At 43.3% G+C, this 20851-nt stretch overlaps 2 protein-coding genes across 6 annotated transcripts; both read left to right on the top strand.

The window, feature by feature from the left end:
- Positions 1–432: 432 nt before the first annotated feature.
- On the top strand, positions 433–11845 carry LOC106608783 (thyroid receptor-interacting protein 6). Of its 3 annotated transcripts, none has more exons than XM_045721703.2 (10): positions 433–807; positions 2977–3184; positions 3492–3628; positions 3908–4021; positions 4136–4729; positions 4913–5006; positions 5166–5335; positions 5523–5701; positions 6404–6524; positions 6693–11845. In XM_045721703.2, exons 1-10 carry the CDS (start codon positions 790–792, stop codon positions 6822–6824), a joined length of 1767 nt encoding a protein of 588 aa, XP_045577659.1. In that variant the 5' UTR covers positions 433–789; the 3' UTR covers positions 6825–11845. The 3 variants fall into 3 exon arrangements, with proteins under 3 accessions (XP_045577659.1, XP_014062389.1, XP_045577662.1); XM_014206914.3 differs by having other exon boundaries at positions 4910–5006; XM_045721706.2 differs by lacking the exons at positions 433–807; positions 2977–3184 and having other exon boundaries at positions 3867–4021; positions 4910–5006.
- Positions 11846–12154: 309 nt separating this feature from the next.
- Positions 12155–20851, top strand: LOC106608786 (thyroid receptor-interacting protein 6). 3 transcript variants are annotated; one of them, XM_082977463.1, is made up of 10 exons: positions 12155–14027; positions 15199–15409; positions 15714–15847; positions 16134–16247; positions 16458–16976; positions 17164–17257; positions 17415–17584; positions 17772–17950; positions 18670–18790; positions 18942–20851. In XM_082977463.1, exons 2-10 carry the CDS (start codon positions 15208–15210, stop codon positions 19065–19067), a joined length of 1659 nt encoding a protein of 552 aa, XP_082833589.1. In that variant the 5' UTR covers positions 12155–14027; positions 15199–15207; the 3' UTR covers positions 19068–20851. The 3 variants fall into 3 exon arrangements, with proteins under 3 accessions (XP_082833589.1, XP_014062401.1, XP_014062400.1); XM_014206926.3 differs by lacking the exon at positions 12155–14027 and adding an exon at positions 14777–14956 and having other exon boundaries at positions 17167–17257; XM_014206925.3 differs by lacking the exon at positions 12155–14027 and adding an exon at positions 14777–14956.

The raw sequence follows: 20851 nt of genomic DNA, 5'->3' as shown, positions 1-20851 counted from the left end.
TACATTTTCATCTTCACAACTGGCTGATCCCTCTAATGTACAGTACAACATGCAGCACGTCATACCCCATCCTACTACTTCAGGAATGTGCTCATGGTCCACCATTTTTGTATTTACATTTTTTATTAATAATAAATCAATACAATCATGGTTCACGACCACTAGGCTGACGCACGTCACACATTTGAAAGGCTATGATGACGTAGCCAGCTGAAGACCTGTGATAAAAGCAGGATCAATGAGAAAGTAGGTTACTAGACGAAAAAAAAGAAGTAGATAACTTTAAAGAGCTACTTTTATTATACACCGAATAACTCAACGTTTAATTTCGCGTGCTTGTGTTCAACAAGTGTAGGCTATCCTTCATGTGGAGCCCAAACAAGTAAACAAACATATCATTACGGTAATTGCTTTAATGTCCCTGCATTCTCGCATGTAGACGTCAGTGTAACTGACCAATTTGAAATCCCTAGCTAGGCGACATTGACGTTGCAGCAATCAAAATTGGATTAAAACTGAAAAAGTGAATCATTTTCTAGACGTAAATAAGTTAGCCTACACATGGTCTTTGCTTCAGCGTAATTTGACATAGCAATAGTTTCTACATTTGATCCATGGTCTTTGCCTCAGCGTAATTTGACCAAGCCATAGTTTATACATTTGATCGTGTATAAAGTTGCGGTGCAAGTAGGCTATAAGATTTAACATTGCTTGTACGTGATCTAGCCTCATTGTCGCTTCACTGAAATATGTTTCGTTTGTAAATGAGTATGAAGACGAGGAGACCGAATGCTTTGGGATTTTGAGGTAGGACATCTTAATTCCAGCCTATTCGTCGTAGCCTCCAATACCTACGTCCCAATCGCAGTAGTCGTGTTATTGTTTTAATTGCCTCAATTTTGGTAGGCTGGAATTGCAACAATGTAAAGTTGCTATTACTGCAACAATGTATCAACTCTAGCGAGCTCCAGCTCTCCAATTCAATTTACGTTTGACAGTTCGCTCAAATCAAAAGTGCGGTTATCACGATTAGGCAACTGATATAAATTTGGTTAGTGGTCTTGTGATCCACCGTAAGACTAAAACAAATTGCTTTTATACACAGAATGATAACGCCGCTGTGATAAATTATCCGGCCCAGCAATCCTCGGATTTGAGTGTGTGTTCAGCCGGATTTAGGTTTAATTCAGATCGGTGGGAGGAAGGACAGTTACTCCGTAACATATGACTCCAGCCATTAACTTGTAGTTATCATAATGCAAACTACGTTTGATACATTTGATAGTTTATAAATATGAGGTGTAAGGTAGATTATCACCATAGGGGCTGTCATTGTCAGTTTGGCAAAGAATGTCTTGTATCCTAATAAGATTGTAGGCCTAATTACAGCCCCATCCTTACAGCTGTACCCTACCAGTCAGTGGTTTTGTTTTTTCCACTGCCTTGTGTAATGTGTATATTGTTATGAACCAGGTCCAGGTGCCTAAGCAGCGACATCATTACACAACATTTCCTTTCTTGTTTTTGTTGCTACAACTTAGTTTGGGATCATTTAGAGTTGAGTGTAAACATCAGAGACAATAACTATTGTAGTGGATACAGACCCATGGGTATTAGTGGGACAAGCCATAGGTCTCACACCTGTGGGATTTGTGTGCGTTTTTGAGTGTGCATGTGTTGGCGCACTGTGGAACAGAGTGATATACTACATAGCTGGATCAATGAGTTACCAGCTAGCTACCTTTGATAAACAACCAGAAATTACTATAGATTTTCTGCTTCATTAAAAAAAAGTTAAATGGACCCCCCAGGTGCAAATTTGGGCGTTTGCTCTAGCACTACACAGCTGAGTCAAATAACCGACTCATCAAGCTTTGATTATTTGAATCAGCTGTGTATTGCTAGGGCAAAAAGAAACGCGCTCTCAGGGCATCCATGAATCGGGACAAGCGCATTTCAAGTTTCTTTCCAAAGAATGCAGTCTTTTCTGAATATTTAGGCAAGTTAGCTGGCTAACTCATTGCTCCTGCTTTGTAGTATACCCCCCTGGTGTCTCTGTTGGCTGGAATTCCCTTATGGTTGGGAATGGCACTATCCAACTTTATAAGTCACATGTGCCGAATACAACAAGTGTAGACATTACCGTGAAATGCTTACTTACAAGCCCTTAACCAACAGTGCCGTTCAAGAAGAGTTAAGAAAATATTTACCAAATAAACTAAAGTAAAAGGTAATAAAAAGTAACACAATAGCCAGGACTGAGTCAGTGTGCGAGGGTACAGGTTAGTTGAGGTAATCTGTACATGTAGGTAGGGGTGACGTGACTATGCATAGATAATAAACAGCGAGTAGCAGCGGTGTACAAAACCAATAAGGGGGGGGGGGGGTCAATGTAATAGTCCGGTGGCCATTTGATTAATTGTTCAGCAGTCTTATGGCTTGGGGGTAGAAGCTGTAAAGGAGCCCCTTTCGGTCCTAGACTTCACGCTCTGGGACCGCTTGCTGTGCGGTAGCAGAGAAAACAGTCTATAACTTGGGTGACTGGAGCCTCTGACAATTTTATGGTCTTTCCTCTGACACTGCCTATTCTATAGGTCCTGGATGGCAGGAAGCTTGGCCACAGTGACTACCCTCTGTAGCGCCTTAGGGTCAGATGCCGAGCAGTTGCCATACCAGGCGGTGATGCAACCGGTCAGGATCTTCTTGCTTCTCAACTATAAGCCTATTGTTAAACCACGTATGTGAGTTGACATAGGAAATCCAGGTTGAAGCATCTCTGGGTTTACAGTGCTTACCTGTGACATAAATATGCAAACAGAAAGTACGTTGGTGTGGCAGTTTAAAAAAATCTAATTGCCAAAATAGGACAGTGCACCTGTTTTCTTTTTATTATAAGAATCTTATTAATTCCAACATGTAAGTGTTTTGTTATAGATTTAAATTGTAACAGTTTAATCACAACAACCTTTCTTTCAGAACCCTGACATGTCTGGTCCTACCTGGCCACCTCCGAAGACTTTGGGTAGCCCAGAGAGACCGGACCCCCCGATGTCCCAATCTGGACCAGCCGTGAACAGACAGCCGCCCAAGAAGGTCTCTTTGGACCCCTGGCCCAAATATGTGGTTTATGACCAGAACGGAGGGGGAGGAATGGCCACTAGGTACATGGCATCTGGACCCACAGGTAAGAACATGGTGGTGGGCCTTACATTACACTGGGCTTGTCTTGTGTGAAACCTTGCTATAATGAACTTGTGATTGACTATTGTGAAAATCAGAAGTCCATTATTCTGTAGTTCAAGCCTTGGAGTAGAGCGTTGGACCTGACACACTACTGAGTACACCAACACCTTTGGGAATTAGCACTTGACGTAAATAAACATCTTGATGTAAATAAATGTTTGTCATGTGGTTAATGTTAAGTGTGTACCCTGTGATTAGTAAGTCTTGTTTGTAAATGTAAAGTGCACTGTTTTGTATGTGTTCTACAGCTGGGCCCATGCAGCACCACCACCAAGAGGACCCAAGGTTTCACCCTAAATCTAATGACCTCTACTACCAACCATCTCCCCACGGTCTCAAAGAAGACCAGTCCTTGAACCCTCATATGGACCGATTCCAGCTGATGGTAGGTTGTAATTGCTTCTGTAGTCTGGAATGCCCACTGACTATTGGTCCACTTCTCCATGGTGTTTAGTGTAGTTTCTAGGCAAAGATTTGTAGTAATGTAATTTTGTTATGAAGCCAGAAATTGCTCATTAATATCCAATATTCAAATAAAAATGTATTGGGACAAAGGACAAACACATTTGCACATTTCTACATTTGATCTACCTATCTATCTCCTTCTGTTACATTTTATAAAGGTACCCATCTTTATTATGTGATCCTGCTCAATTTTCTAAAGCACCGGGGACATCCTGAGAAGCCGATTGGACACCACTCCAACATCGATGCAGAGATTAACTCGCTCACCTGCATGCTGGCTGATCTGGACAGCCATCCACAAAACAGCGCACAGGTAGGCTACCTGACTGACTACATGGGACTGTGAGGAATGCTTTAAAAGTGTGTGTGTGTGTGTGTATATATATATATATATATATATATATGGTCCCTTTCCATTCTTTCGCAGCTGTACAACAACGTGCCTTACAACAAACACATCTCAGGGGACCGATACAAACCCTCAGCCCAGCCAGGAGAACCTTCTCAGAGCAGGTCATCCATGGGATTCCCCCCTCACCCCCAACCCCAGGCCCAGTACCCTCCTGCACCCTCATACCCCAGCGATCCCCAGCAGGGTCTCCAGTACTTCCCCCAGCCAGACTACATCGACACCCAGGTCTCCAAACGCTACCCCCAGCCTGTCCCTGCCTCCTACACTACCGCCTCCACCCCTACTGGCCCGAGGTTCAGTGTCCAGGTCAAAACAGCCCAGCCTGTCACCTACTCCCAGACTGGTAGGCAAGCCGAGCAGGCTTACACCCCTCCCCCGCAACGCCAGCACGCGTTGTGGCCCCCGTCCCAGAATCAGACTGGCCCCCAGAGCTGGTACACTCCCCACCCCGCTTCCCAAGCCCAGGAGCTGCACTCTGAGAGGGGTTACAAGGGGAGTGCCGCAGGGTCTGGAGGGAGAGCTACCCAGTGCCCCACATCCAATAGAGGCCCAGAGACTCACCAATCAGGGTCAGGCTCGGCACCAAGCTCCACCTATCAGCCCAGCAAGGTGAGTGTCTGTGGAGTTAAAACATCTACTACTGTTTGTGGTGCCTTTTTTTTTTTTTTTTTAAGGTAAACTATGGTCCTTTTTGAATACGTATCCTCAGTCTCTTGGTTTCACTGATCTAAATGGGAAAGTAAAATCTCTATGTTGATCTTTATGGAAAAAGTTAATCTATTTGTCCAGCAGGGGACAGCAGCTCCGAGGCCAGAGGAGGAGTTGGACCAGCTGACTAAGAAGTTGGTGTATGACATGAGTCATCCCCCTACAGAGGAATACTTTGGTACGTTCCGCTTTCTTTCTAATAAAATGGTATGTCCTTTGTGTTGACTGGACTGTTATTTACATCTTAATTTCCCCTTGGGTGACACAGTTCCTTTCAATGCAACAATATGTCCCTCCCATTTCTCATCTCTTCTCCCCTTTCCCTCCATACTACCAGGTTGCTGTGCACGTTGCGGTGACAACGTCCTTGGCGACGGCAGCGGCTGTATTGCCATGGAGCAGGTGTTCCACGTGGAGTGTTTCACTTGCGTCACCTGCCACGCTCATCTCCGGGGGCATCCGTTCTACGCCCTGGACAAGCAGAGCTACTGCGAGAGCTGTTACATTGTGAGTGGCTGTCACTGACTGTCCTCTTTCTGTATTGAGAAGGCTCTTCTCCCTCTTTTGTTCTACATTTCTTTTTAGCAGTATTCTCTCAATTCATCAGTTGCTCTCTTTCTCCATATCTATTGGATTCTCTCACACTCGCACTATTCTGTTTGAACCTGTGCTGCCCCTCTCCCTCCCCCCTCAGAGTATCCTAGAGCGCTGCTTCATGTGCTCCAAGCCCATCCTGGACCGTATCCTGCGGTCCATGGGCAATGCCTACCACCCGCGCTGCTTCAACTGTGTGGTGTGTGGCTGCTGCCTGGACGGCGTGCCCTTCACCGTGGACGCCACCTACCAGATCTACTGCATAGACGACTTCCACAGGTCAGCAACACGGATAGAACACACTTACTCGGCGCCAGATACTGACTGTATTTTTATTTTTTTTACCCCCAATTTCATGATATCCGATTGGTAGTTAGTCTTGTCCCATCTCTGCAACTCCTGTACGGACTCGGGAGAGGTGAAGGATGAGAGCCATGCGTCCTCCAAAACACGACCCCGCCAAGACTCCCTGCTTCTTGACACACTGCTCGCGGAACCCGGAAGCCATCCGCACCAATGTGTCGGAAGAAACACCGTAGAACTGGCAACCGTGTCAGCGTGCATGCTCCCAGCCTGCCGCAGGAGTCGCTAGAGCGAGATGGGACAAGGACATCCTGGCCAGCCAAACCCTCCCCTAACCCGGACGACGCTGGACCAATTGTGCGCCATCTTATGGGACTCGAAACCGGGTCTGTAGTGTCGCCTCAAGCAGTGCCTTAGACCGCTGCGCCACTCAGGAGGCCACTGACTGTAAATTAGGCATGTAATCAAATAGAGCACTAGCACAACAATCAGATATAATCATCTGTCCAATAGACCCATGTCTAAAGCTTAAACTCGTAAAGTGTAATTCGGAGATTAATTACTCAATGGGAGACTTGATCAATTAAACTTACATTTTGAGTTTAAGTTTTAGACATGAGTCTATTGGACAGATTATTATATCTGATTTGTTCGTTTTCTGCCTCCTGTCCCACACAGGAAGTTTGCCCCTCGCTGCTCAGTGTGTGGCCAGGCCATCATGCCCGAGCCGGGCCAGGAGGAGACGGTCAGGATAGTGGCGCTGGACCGCAGCTTCCATGTCAACTGCTATGTGTGTGAGGTGAGTAGTCACTGTGTGTGCGCACGTGTGTGTGTTAGTTATTCATCTCATTCTAGTTGAGTGATGTTTACAGTTTGGCAGGCCATCAAGTCAAATGTTCACAGCGCAATCAGTTGAACCCAATCCAGTGTTCCTGGATTGACCCTGTGTGATTTCTGTCCCCTCCAGGAGTGTGGTCTGCTCCTGTCGTCTGAGGGTGAGGAGCGATGCTGTTACCCCCTGGACGGTCACATCCTGTGTAAGGGCTGCAGTGCCCGGTGCATCCAGGACCTCTCGGCTAAAATCTCCACTGACTGCTAACTGACCAGGGGAAGTCACATCTTACCTTTAACCTATGACCCCCTAAACCCTTCCATTACTTTAACCTGCTCTGCGGTAGAAGTTGCCGTAAGGAACAGATCTGGAATCAGTTCTACCCCTCTGACTCATAATCTTAACCACAAGGGGGAAATGTTAACCTGACTTGAGATCAGTCTTGAAGGGTAACTTCATCCCCCTTCACTTTCATCCTCTCATAGCCTTTCTTTATTCTTTTGATGCCCAAAGCTGAGGAATCAGTAGTAGTAGGCTTACTATTGAACCTCAATCTGATCGTCTTCAATATGAAGTCATTATTTAATTTCATTTGACCAGGTTTATTTGTACAGGGTATTGAAACATGGATTGACAGTAAGTTCGACCCCTATCCCCTTTCCTTATCCTCTGCTTTACACTATCACCTATCCTCTATAATCTCTATCCCTACTCCCGTTCCACTACACCCTATCCCCTACCCCTCAGTCCCATACCAGTACTGTATAGAGCCCCTGACCTGCAGGCAGCAGGGGCTGCACTACCCTAAACCCTTGACTGCACCACTGCTCATCTCACACACTATCCTGCATGTTGCACACTATAGCTGTGTTTGAGTGCTCATACTAACCATACTATTTGTCACGTGAATTGAGTATATAGTATGCTTATTGGTCATAGTATGGATATAGTTAGTATGCCAAATGTTCCTGGATGTCTTACTAAATACTAAATGGTATCTTGCACCAAAATAAGAAGTATACACGCAGAGGACATGGTTCCCGTACTTTAAGGCCCATAATGCAATTCATGAAATGGGCGTGGCTTCACATCGTTTTCAGATTTGAAGAAAATGGCGGAAAATATGCAGCCGAAGTACAGTGAGAGCGGATACAAATTCATTGCTATAACTAATTATGACAAAAGTTGATCAATGTAATTACTTTTTAAATAGTTACCTTACACGTTATGTTGGCCGACAATTTGTTAGATACGCTGGCCCACATAGCACATGGGTGTCAGGTAGCCTAGAGGTTAGTGTTGGGCCAGTAAACGAAAGGTTGCTGGATCGAATCCCTGAGCTGACAATGTAAAAATCTGTCTTTCTGCCCCTGAACAAGGCAGTTAACCCACTGTTCCCCTGTAGGCCGTCATTGTAAATAAGATTTTTATTTTTTATTTTTTTTATGACAATTACAACAATACTGAATGAACACTTATTTTAACTTAATACATCAATAAAATCTATTTAGCCTCAAATAAATAATGAAACATGTTCAATTTGGTTTAAATAATGCAAAAACAAAGTGTTGGAGAAGAAAGTAAAAGTGCAATATGTGCCATGTAAGAAAGCTAACGTTTAAGTGCCTTGCTCAGAACATGAGAACATTTGAAAGCTGGTGGTTTCTTTTAACATGAGTCTTCAATAAACCCAGGTAAGAAGTTTTAGGTTGTCGTTGTTATAGGACTATTTCTCTATACAATTTGTATTTCATATACCTTTGACTATTGGATGTTCTTATATGCACTTTAGTATTGCCAGTGTAACAGTATAGCTTCCGTCCCTCTCCTCGCTCCTACCTGGGCTCGAACCAGGAACACATCGACAACAGCCACCCTCGAAGCAGCGTTACCCATGCAGAGCAAGGGGAACAACTACTCCAAGTCTCAGAGCAAGTGACGTTTGAAACGGTTTTAGCGCGCACCCGCTAACTAGCTAGCCATTTCACACCGGTTACACCAGCCTAATCTTGGGAGTTGATAGGCTTGAAGTCATAAACAGCGCAATGCTTGAAGCATTGCGAAGAGCTGCTGGCAAAACGCACGAAAGTGCTGTTTGAATGAATGCTTACGAGCATGCTGGTGCCTACCACCGCTCAGTCAGACTGCTCTATCAAATCATAGACTTAATTATAATATAATAAACACACAGAAATACGAGCCTTCTGTCATTAATATGGTTGAATCTGGAAACTATCATCTCGAGAACAAAACGTTTTTTTTCTTTCAGTGAAATACGGAACCGTTCCGTATTTTATCTAACGGGTGGCATCCATAAGTCTAAATATTCCTGTTACATTGCACAACCTTCAATGTTATGTCATAATTACGTAAAAGTCTGGCAAATTAGTTCGCAACGAGCCAGGCGGCCCAAACTGTTGCATATACCCTGACTCTGTGTGCAATGAACGCAAGAGAAGTGACACAATTTCACCTGGTTAATATTGCCTGCTAACCTGGATTTCTTTTAGCTAAATATGCAGGTTTAAAAATATATATTTGTGTATTCATTTTAAGAAAGACATTGATGTTTATGCTTAGGTACACGTTGGAGCAATGACAGTCCTTTTTCGCGAATGCGCACCGCATCGATTATATGCAACGCTGGACAGGCTAGATAAACTAGTAATATTGTCAACCATGTGTAGTTAACTAGTGATTATGATTGATTGTTTTTTATAAGATAAGTTTAATGCTAGCTAGCAACTTACCTTGGCTTCTTACTGCATTCGCGTAACAGGCAGGCTCCTCGTGGAGTGCAACGTAAAGCAGGTGGTTAGAGCGTTGGACTAGTTAACCATAAGGTTGCATCCCCAAGCTGACAAGGTAAAAATCTGTCGTTCTGCCCCTGAACAAGGCAGTTAACCCACCGTTCCTAGGCCATCATTGAATATAAGAATGTGTTCTTAACTGATTTTTTTTTTACACCTTTATTTAACTAGGCAATTGTCAAATCGGTGTCCAAAAATACCAATTACCGATTGTTATGAAAACTTGAAATCAGCCCTAATTAATCGGCCATTCCGATTAATCGGTCGACCTCTAGTCAGAACGCTGAAATAAACCCTACTCCTTGGCCCGAGCATCCAGTGTGCGCTCCGAGAGCGTGATGCTCTGAATTTATGAGCGCAGTCTGCCACTCCAGATTGAGTTTAAGAACGCACCCGAAGTCGTAAAATGTCTAACTAGTAATTTATTATAACTAGCTAGTAAGAGGTTGCAACATTCACAACTTCCGGTAGACAGGCGAAGAGCTAGTACCCTCAACTGTAAGGATCCCATTTCGTTTACAGTATACTGAAATGAACTAATCGTTTGTAGTACTCATTAAGTATGTACTATACAGTATGTTAGTATGGGTATTTCGAACACAGATCATGTCTCACACACACGATCCTGCCCTATCCTGCCAGACACAGGTGAGACATGGAAGGAGCTCTATAGAAAATAATGATTGATATATATTGACGATGTGGAGGATAAGTAGGAACATTAGGTGATATTGAGGAAGAATAGGATAATGACGAGGAATACAATGTGTTCCTGGCTGTGGGGTAACTGACCAGTCCAGATAATGGAACATATATTTTGTATGCCACTAAAGTCAATAACCGTGCTGAGCTGCCTCATAAACAAAGTTCACATATGCAAGGTATTTCTGTGACAGTTTATATTGCAGGTGGTTTTGGTTGTGGAGTGAATGTGTTTGGAGACCTTTCATTGGAGAGCAAGTGGGTGTAGTCAGTGTGTTGTGAATAAGAATAGAATTTTTAGAAAGTCGACGGAAAGAAAGATTGGTTAGAGAGAACATGACATTAGTAAAGTCAATGCTTTGATCTCATTGGATGTTAATACAGTATTTTTTTTTTTTTAAATGCAACCTTTTTTTTAACTCGGCAAGGCAGTAAAGAACAAATTCTTATTTACAATGACGGCCTACCCCAGCCGAACCGGACGACGCTGGGCCAGTTGTGCGCCGCCCTATAGGACTCCCAATCACGGCTGGATGTGATACAGCCTGGAATCAAACCAGGGACTGTAGTGACGCCTCATGCAGTGCCTTAGACCGCTGCGCCACTCGGGAGCCCTTATGCACTGTAGCCTGTCATATAATGGTATCTGGCACCACATGTCAGAACATAACATCAATATTGTATTCCACAGGACAGCGTTTTGTATAATGATAATTGGTACTGCATTTCAGAGAATATGTTACTTGTATACCAGTCCAAACCCACTCTTTTAAAATGTGAATGTGCTTTTCAGATGTTTTTCCTTTTTAACATTTGGGTTGATTTGATACGTTACAATGAAGATGAATAAGGTGCAATGAAGTATGCTTGCCATTGTCTTAAAACCTCTTAAGGCTCCAACTTTTTCTTTTTTCGCCTAAAATGACATATCCAAATCTAACTGCCTGTAGCTAGGATATGCATATTCTTGATACAATTTCAAAGTAAACACTTTGAAGTTGGTGGAATTGTGAAATTAATGTAGGAGAATATAACACATTAGATCCTGTAAAAGATAATACAAAGAAAAAAACATGCGATTCTTTAAATATTTTTTTGTTCCATCTTTGAAATGCAAGAGAAACCCAAAAAGTATTTTTACAGTTTAGGCAAAATGTATATTTGGGCCACGAGATGGCAGCAATGTATGGGCAAAGTTTTAGACTGATCCAATGAACCATTGCATTTCTGTATTTAAAAAAAAAAAAAATCCTGTCTGCCCAAATGTGCCTATTTGGTTTATTGATACATTTTCAAGTTCATAACTATGCACTCTCCTCAAACAATAGCATGGTATTCTTTCACTGTAATAGCTACTGTAAATTGGACAGTGCAGTTAGATTAACAAGAATTTAAGCTTTCTGACCATATCAGATTTGTCTATGTCCTGGGAAATGTTCTTGTTAATCGGGGGGGGGGGGGGGGGGGATCTTTATGTTTGCCACTTGGGCTGAGAACATCCTCTTGTGTTCATTATGGGTTTTTGTTTAAGCTTAGCTTTGATTTGGACTTTGATTTGTGTTGCTAATCCCTTCCCTCATAGCACTATTAGCCATGTTTAAGTAACTCTGCGACATTGGAATTATTCACACATTGTGTTGATGTAATTTGTCCTTAAAATTCTCCGTCCCGCTGTCTTCATTTTGTTTTGTAATGTAAAAACTGGTAGTATGATTTGATGGTTTTGAAGCTTCTCTTCCAACTACAGGACCCTTAAAATACCAATTGTTTCCTTTGTCCAGAATCATGTTTTGTTTCAGTATTTGATTCTTCTCAGAGTATAGGTCAATGAGGACAATGATATGAAGGTCTCTGTGTTGAGCCCTGTGAGTTGCATTTTCCACTTTATATTTATTTCAACTCATGTTGTACTGCTATTGTCACTAAGTCGATGTTTATCTGTGATATTGAGGTTAAGGGTCAACACTGTTTTCACTGTGTGTAATTGTTTTATGTTCCACAGCATCGTACAGATAAGTGCAGAATAATCTTATTTGTCCATGAGCGGAATAGACTGAGCAGGTGTTTGTACAATTTGACTCGAGTTTGAAGTAGGTAAGTGTGAATGATTATCGTTCTTCTCTCATGCCAATTGTAGTATATGATCAATTCAATAAACCATACTTTTTTCCCAGCAAACTACGCCAATGAAGTCGGAAGTTTACATACGCTTAGGTTGTAGTTATTAAAACTAGTTTTTCAAACACTCCACAAGTTTCTTGTTAGCAAACTATAGTTTTTGCAAGTCGGTTAGGACATCTACTTTGCGCATGACACAAGTAATTTTTCCAACAATTGTTTACAGACAGATTATTTCACTGTATCACGATTCCAGTGGGTCAGAAGTTTACAAACACTAAGTTGACTGCCTTCAAACAGCTTGGAAAATTCCAGAAAATTATGTCATGGCTTTAGAAGCTTCTGATAGGCTAATTGACATGTCAGCCAATTGGAGGTGTACCTGTGGATGTATTTGAAGGCCTACCTTAAAACTCAGTGCCTCTGCTTGACATCATGGGAAAATCAAAAGAAATCAGCCAAGACCTCAGAAAAACAATTGTAGACTTCCACAAGTCTGGTTCATCCTTGGGAGCAATTTCCAAAAGCCTGAAGGTACCACATTCATCTGTACAAACAATAGTACGCAAGTATAAACACCATGGGACCACGCAGCCGTCATACTGTCCTCTGGTCTGATGAAACAAAATTAGAACTGTTTGGCCATAATGACCATCGTTATGTTTGGAGGAAAAAGGGGGTGGCTTGCAAGCCGAAGAACACCATCCCAACCGTGAAGCACGGGCGTGGCAGCATCATGTTGTGGGGGTGTTTTGCTGCAGGAAGGACTGGCGCGCTTCACAAAATAGATGGCATCATGAGGAATGAAAATTATGTGGAAATATTGAAGCAACATCTCAAGACATCAGTCAGGAAGTTAAAGCTTGGTCGCAAATGGGTCTTCCAAATGGACAATGACCCCAAGCATACTTCAAAAGTTGTGGCAAAATGGCTTAAGGACAACAAAGTCAAGGTATTGGAGTGGCCATCACAAAGCCCTGACCTCAATCCCATAGAAAATGTGTGGGCAGAACTGAAAAAGCGTGTGCAAACAAGGAGGCTTACAAACCTGACTCAGTTACACCAGCTCTGTCCGGAGGAATGAGCCGAAATTCACCCAACTTATTGTGCGAAGCTTGTGGAAGTTTACCTGAAACGTTTGACCCAAGTTAAACAATTTAAAGGCAATGCTACCAAATACTAATTGAGTGTACTGTATGTTAACTTATGACCCACTGGGAATGTGATGAAAGAGATAAAAGATGAAATAAATCATTCTCTCTACTATTATTCTGCACGTTTCACATTCTTAAAATAACGTGGTGATCCTAACTGACCTAAGACTTGGATTTTTACTTGGATTAAATGTCAGGAATTGTGCAAAACTCAATTTAAATGTATTTGGCCAAGGTGTATGTAAACGTCCGACTTCAACTGTATGTCTTTTGGAGGAGGCACTTGGGGTAAAATGATACCTGTCTAGTACAGACTGCTGTACTAGACCCCAACCTTAAACCTATTCAGTATTATTACACATGACAACCTATGAGAAAGCGACATACTTAGAACATTACAATAAGTTTATTTGATTTTTGACGTCAATCATACACCAACATTCCAGACCTTAATCAATGTAAAAAATTAAGTAGGTATCATTTTACAGTACATGTGTGACATTGTAAGAAATAGGTCTTTAAGTGATCCAACAGGAAGAAGAGGGGCTGCTTGGTGATGGTGAGGAGGTGCGCTTACATGATGTGAAGGTCTTCCAAAAGAAGTTCCGGCGTCCTGCCTTGCGTTCCCGTTGGGAGAGGGGTAGCTGGCGCACCACCTCCGACTTCACCCCGAGTGCCTCCTCCAGGTCCGGTAGTACCTCGTTCTCCCCCGCGGTTGTGGTCAGCAGGTCCAAATCTTCAGCAGGAGGATGCGGGAGGGGTCCTTTAGGGAATGAATGGAGGAGAAAACAATAGATTAAAATATAACTACAGAAACAGAGCTACCTGACAGGTACCATGGATATTTGAACTTCTTTGTTAACATGAGGGTTTTCATGGGACCACTTCTTCTGTCAGTTATTCAAGGACATAATTATCAGAAGCTTAATCAAATCATTTAACAAGTAGAAGTTATGGCCAGTTAATCTGACCAGTCCCCTTGAAATTGTATAACTTTTGAGCTGACAATATATCAGAAAATCTTCCAAGAATGAATAAAAACACTATGCACATTAGCCCTGTTTATACCTGCTTCTAATATGTGTCCTTTTTTGTTGTGGGACAAGCCATAGATCTCGCACCTGTGGGATTGTGCGCTTGTTTTGTTTTTTGAGTGTGTGTGAACTATGTGGAACATAGTGGTATGCTACATAGCTGTATCAATGAGTTAGCCAGCCAAATGTAATGAACATCCAGAAATAACTATTGATTTTCTAGTTCATTAAGGAAGTTAAACTTTGATTTGTTTTTTTCGGTTGTTGAGTCAATTAGACCAGGGTTTCCCAAACTCGGTCATCCCCCCCAGGTGCATGTTTTGGCTTTTGCCCTAGCACTACACAGCTGATTCAAATAACCAACTCATCAAGCTTTGTTAATTTGAATCAGCTGTGTATTGCTAGAGCAATAAGAAAAAACGTGCACCCAGGGCATCCCTGAATCAGGCCACGTGCATTTCAAGTTTCTTTCCAAAGAATACAGTTCTTTCTGAATAATTATTCAAGTTAGCTGGCTAACTCATTGATCCTGCTTTGTGGTATACCCCTCTTGTGTCTTTGTCAGCTGGAATTCCCTTATGGTTGGTAATGATGCTCTCTTGCTGCTTCTCAACTATAAGACTATTGTTAATCTGCGTATGAGAGTTGACACAGGAAATCAGGGTTGAAGCATCATTGGGCTTACCTGTGACCTAAATATGCCAAAATAGGACAGTGCACCTGTTTTATTTTTTTGTATGAGAAAAGTATTAATACCAACATACTTTAAAGCTATAACAAAACACTTGCATAACAGTTTAATCACGATAACCTTTTTTTTCAGAACCCTGACATGTCTGGTCCTACCTGGCCTCCTCCGAAGACTCCGGGTAGCCCAGAGAGACCCGTCCCCCAGATGTCCGACTCTGGATCAGCCCTGTACAGACAGCCGCCCAAGAAGGTCTCCTTGGACACCCGGCCCAAGTATGTGGTCCATGACCAGATCACAGGAGGGGGAGGAATGGCCTCTAGGTACATGGCTACCGGACCCACAGGTAAGAACATGGTGGTGGGATTTACATTACACTGGGCTTGTCTTGTGTGAAACCTTGCTATAATGAACTTGTGATTGACTATTGTGAAAATCAGAAGTCAGTTCTGTAGCTCAAGCCTTGGAGTAGAGCGTTGGACCTGACACACTACTGAGTACACCAACACCTTTGGTGATTAGCACTTGACGTAAATAAACATCTTGATGTAAATAAATGTTTGTCATGTGGTTAATGTTAAGTGTGTACCCTGTGATTAGTAAGTCTTGTTTGTAAATGTAAAGTGCACTGTTTTGTATGTGTTCTACAGCTGGGCCAATGCAGCACCACCAAGAGGACCCAGGGTTTCACCCTAAATCTAATGACCTCTACTACCAACCATCTCCCCACGGTCTCAAAGAAGACCAGTCCTTGAACCCTCATATGGACCGACTCCAGCTGATGGTAAGTTGTAATTGCTTCTGTAGCCTGGAATTCCCACTGACTATTGGTCCACTTCTCCATGGTGTTTAGTGTAGTTTCTAGGCAAAGATTTGTAGTAATGTAATTTTGTTATGAAGCCAGAAATGGCTCATAATGTCCAATATTCAAATAAAAATGTATTGGTTTAAAGGACACACACACTTGCACATTTCTACTTTTTTGTGTATACCTATCCATCTCCTTCTGTTGTGACATTTTATAAAGGCACCTTTCTTTATTATGCGATCCTGCTCAATTTTTTTTAAAGCACCTTGCACCTCCTGAGAAGCTGATTGGAAAACACTCCAACATTGATAGAGAGATTGACTCGCTCACCTGCATGCTGGCTGATCTGGACAGCTATTCACAAAACTGCACACAGGTAGGCTACCTGACTGACTACATGGGACTGGGGAATAAAGGATTTATTCGAGACTTAATACAGAAACCTATGACTTTGTTTACACTTTCAGACAGAAATGAACACAGTATCACTGGTCCCTCTGAATATTTAGGCCTCGGTTGTTAGTTACATTGTAAGTAATGGATATAGAAATGTATATATTTATGGTCCCTTTCCATTCTTTTGCAGCTGTATGACAACGTGCCTTACAACAAACCCTCAGCCCAGCCAGGAGCCCCATCTCAGGGAGAGCCGTCTATGAGTTTCCCACCTCTGTCCACGGACCATCCTACACCCCCAAACCCCAGTGATCCCCACCAGGGTCTCCAGTACTTCCCTGAGCCAGATGACGCCCAGGTCTCCAAACCCTACCCCCAGCCTGTCCCTGCCTCCTACACTACCGCCTCCACCCCTACTGGCCCGAGGTTCAGTGTCCAGGTCAAAACAGCTCAGCCTGTCACCTACTCCCAGACTGGTAGGCAAGCTGAGCAGGGTTGCTCCCCTCCCCCACAACGCCAGCACACGTTGCGGACCCTGCCCCAGAATCTCGCTTCCCAAGCCCAGGAGCTGGACTCTGAGGGGAGCTACAAGGGGAGTGCTGCCGGGTCTGGAGTGAGAGCCTCCCATAGTCCCAGTCCCAAAAGAGGCCCAGAGACTCTCCAATCAGGGTCAGGCTTGGCACCAAGCTCCACCTATCAGCCCAGCAAGGTGTGTCTGTGGAGTTAAAACATCTACTACTGTTTGTGGTGCATTTTTTTTTAAAATTTAAGGTAAACTATGGTCCTTTTTTAATACTTTAATACCAGTCTCTTGGGTTCACTGATCTAAATGGGAAAGTGAAATCTAAAAGCTGATTTTTATTTTTTTCCTGGGAAATGTTCATCTATTTGTCCAGCAGGGGACAGCAGCTCCGAGACAAGAGGAGTTGGACGGGCTCACAAAGAAGTTGGTGTATGACATGAATAATCCCCCTACAGAGGAATACTTTGGTACGTTCCACTTTCTAATAAAATGGTATGTCCTTTGTAAATAACAGTCCAGTCAACACATCTTAATTACCCATTGGGCAACACAGTTAATTTCAATTCCACAATATTTCCCTCCCATTTGCCTCATCTCTTCTCCCCTTTCCCTCCATACTACCAGGTCGCTGTGCTCGTTGCGGTGACAACGTCCTTGGCGACGGCAGTGGCTGTATCGCCATGGAGCAGGTGTTCCACGTGGAGTGTTTCACTTGCGTCACCTGCCACACCCCTTTCCGGGGGCAACCGTTCTACGACCTGGACAAGCAGAGCTACTGCAAGAGCTGTTACATTGTGAGTGGCTGTCACTGACTGTCCTCTTTCTGTATTGAGAAGGCTCTTCTCCCTCTTTTGTTCTACATTTCTTTTTAGCAGTATTCTCTCAATTCATCAGTTGCTCTCTTTCTCCATATCTATTGGATTCTCTCACACACACACTCTTCTGTCTGAACCTGTGCTGCCCCTCTCCCTCCCCCCTCAGAGTATCCTAGAGCGCTGCTTCATGTGCTCCAAGCCCATCCTGGACCGTATCTTGCGGGCCATGGGCAATGCCTACCACCCACGCTGCTTCAACTGTGTGGTGTGTGGCTGCTGCCTGGATGGTGTGCCCTTCACCGTGGACGCCACCTCCCAGATCTACTGCCTAGACGACTTCCACAGGTCAGCAACACGGCTAGGACACACTTACTCAGCGCCAAATACTGACTGTACTTATATTAATGTTTTTACCCAATTTCATGATATCCAATTGGTAATCAGTTTTGTCACATCGAGAGCCGTGCATCCTCAATCACAACCCCGCCAAGCCGCACTGCTTCTTGACACACTGCTCGCGGAAGCAAGCCTCACCAATGTGTCGGAGGAAACACCGTAGAACTGGCGAGGGTGTCGGCGTGTATGCTCCCGGCCTGCTACAGGAGTCGCTAGAGTGCGATGGGATAAGGATATCTCGGCTAGCCAAACCCTCCCTTAAACCGAATGACGCTGGGCCAATTGTGTGCCGCCTCACGAATCTCAAACCCGGGTTTGTAGTGACATCTCAAGCAGTGCTTTAGACTGCTGTGCTACTTGGGAGGCCACTGACTGTACTTTAGGCATGTAATGAACTGGAACACTAGCACAACAATCAGATCTAATAGTCTGTCCAATAGACTCATGTCTAAAACTTGAACTCAAAGTGTAATTTAAAGTTTTAATTGATCAAGTCTCCCATTGTAATTCAGAGATTACTTGATCAATTAAACTTTGAATTACGCTTTGAGTTCGTTTTAGACGCGAGTCTATCGGATGGATTACTATATCTGATTGATAGTTTTCCACCCTCTGAGCTCTTAATGTTAGTGTTGATGTTGGTACTTCCTGCTTCCTGTCCCACACAGGAAGTTTGCCCCTCGCTGCTCAGTGTGTGGCCAGGTCATAATCCCCGAGCCGGGCCAGGAGGAGACGGTCAGTATAGTGGCGCTGGGCCGCAACTTTCACGTGAAGTGCTATGTGTGTGAGGTGAGTGGTCACTGTGTGTGATAGTAAAACGGGTCACTCAAGTTGAATAATGTTTATAGTTTGGCAGGCCATGTTGTATGTTCACAGCCCAATCTGTTGAACCTAATCCAGTGTTCCTGGATTGACCCTGTGTTTTCTCTGTCCCCTCCAGGAGTGTGGTCTGCTCCTGTCGCCTGAGGGGCAACGCTGTTACCCCCTGGACGGTCACATTCTGTGTAAGGGCTGCAGCGCCCGGCGCATCCAGGACCTCTCCGTCAAAATCTCCACTGACTGCTAACCAACCAGGGGAAATCACCTCTTACCTATGACCTGTCAACCCTTCCATTACTTTCACCTGCTCTGGGGTAAAAGTTGCCCTAGGGAACAAATCTGGGATCACTTCTACCCCTCTCTAATACACAACCTTAACCACAAGGGGGAAATGTTAACCTGACTTGAGATCAGTCTTGAAGGGCAACTTCATCCCCCTTCACTTTCATACTCTCATAGCCTTTCTTTATTCTTCAGATGCCCGATGCTGAGGAATCAGTAGTAGGCTTACTATTGAACCTCAACCTGACAGTCTTCAATATGAAGTCATTCTTTAATATCACTTGACCAGGATTTTTGGTACAGGGTATTGAAACATGTATGGACAATAGTTCAACCCATATTCCTTATCTTCTGCTTTACACTATCCTCTACCCCTACTCCCTTTCCACTATGCTTTCCACCCAACCTCCTTCCGCTCAGTCCCATAGCAGTACTGTATAGAGCCCCTGACTTGCAGGCAGCAGGGGCTGCACCACTGCTTGTCTCAACCACACTATCCTGCATGTTGCAGTCTCACACACTATCCTGCGTGTTGCACACTGTTTCACACACACTATCCTGCCTGACACGGGTGGGACATGGAAGGAGCTCTATGGAAAATGATTGATAGATATTGACAATGTGGAGGATAAGTAGGAAAATGAGGGGATATTGAGGCGTATAATGAGGAATACAAAGTCTTCCTGGCAGTGGGGTAACTGACCAGTCCAGATAATGGAACATATATTTTTGTATACCACTAAAGTCAATAACCGTGCTGAACTGCCTCATAAGCAAAGTTCACATATGCAAGGTATTTCTGTGACAGTTTATATTGCAGGTGGTTTTGGTTGTGGAGTGAATGTGTTTGGAGACCTTTCATTGGAGAGCAAGTGGGTGTAGTCAGTGTTGTGCAGTGAATAGTTTTTAGAAAGTAGAAGGAAAGAAAGATCGGTTAGAGAACAAGATCAGTAAAGTCAATGCTTTGCTCTCATTGGATGTTAATACAGTATGTAGGCTGTCTTATAATATCTTGCACCACATGTCAGAACATAACATCAATATTGTATTCCACAGGACAGTGATTTGTATAATAATTGGTACTGCATTTTAGAGAATGTTACTTGTATACCAGTCCAAACCCCCTCTTTTAAAATGCGAATGTGCTTTTTAGATATTTTTCCTTTTCATCATTTGGGTTGATTTGCTACTTTACAATGAAAATTAATAAGGCACAATGAAGTATGCTTGCCTTTGTCTTACTGAGAAACCGGTTTCTCTATGCTGGCCACGTGGGCTCAGAACATCCTCTTGTGTTCATTATGGATTTATGTTTAAGTTTAGCCTTAGGAGTTTGATTTGTGCTTTTAATTTACTTGGTTTACTTTGTCCAGAATCATGTTTTGTTTCAGTATTTGATTCTTCTGAGTATCGGTCAATGAGCACAATATGAAGGTCCCTCTGTTGAGCCCTGAGAGTTGAATTTTCCACTTTATTTATTTCAACTCCTGTTGTACTGCTTGCTATTGTCACTAAAACGGTGTTTATCTGTGATATTGAGGTTAAGGGTCATCACTGTGTTCACTGTAATTGTTTTGTGTTCCACAACATCCTATTGAAAAGTACTGCAGCATAATTGTATTTGTCCATGAGGGGAATAGACTGCACAGGTGGTTTGCACAATTTGAGTTTGAAGTGTGTGATTAGCTATTTTTATTCCATAATGCCAATTGTAGAATGTGATCAATACAATAAACCATCCTTTTTTTC

This window comes from Salmo salar, chromosome 07 (genome assembly GCF_965601325.2).
Source record: "Salmo salar chromosome 07, fSalSal1, whole genome shotgun sequence".
Classification (NCBI taxonomy): Eukaryota; Metazoa; Chordata; class Actinopteri; order Salmoniformes; family Salmonidae; genus Salmo; species Salmo salar.
This window is presented reverse-complemented; position numbering and strand designations above follow the sequence as displayed.

Coding starts and splice junctions, on each gene's coding strand:
- LOC106608786 (XM_014206925.3), top strand. Junction 17,258..17,414: donor CCCTACAGAGGAATACTTTG/GTACGTTCCACT, acceptor CCATACTACCAG/GTCGCTGTGCTCGTTGCGGT. Junction 17,585..17,771: donor ACTGCAAGAGCTGTTACATT/GTGAGTGGCTGT, acceptor CTCCCCCCTCAG/AGTATCCTAGAGCGCTGCTT.
- LOC106608783 (XM_014206914.3), top strand. Junction 3,629..3,907: donor TGGACCGATTCCAGCTGATG/GTAGGTTGTAAT, acceptor AATTTTCTAAAG/CACCGGGGACATCCTGAGAA. Junction 4,022..4,135: donor ATCCACAAAACAGCGCACAG/GTAGGCTACCTG, acceptor ATTCTTTCGCAG/CTGTACAACAACGTGCCTTA.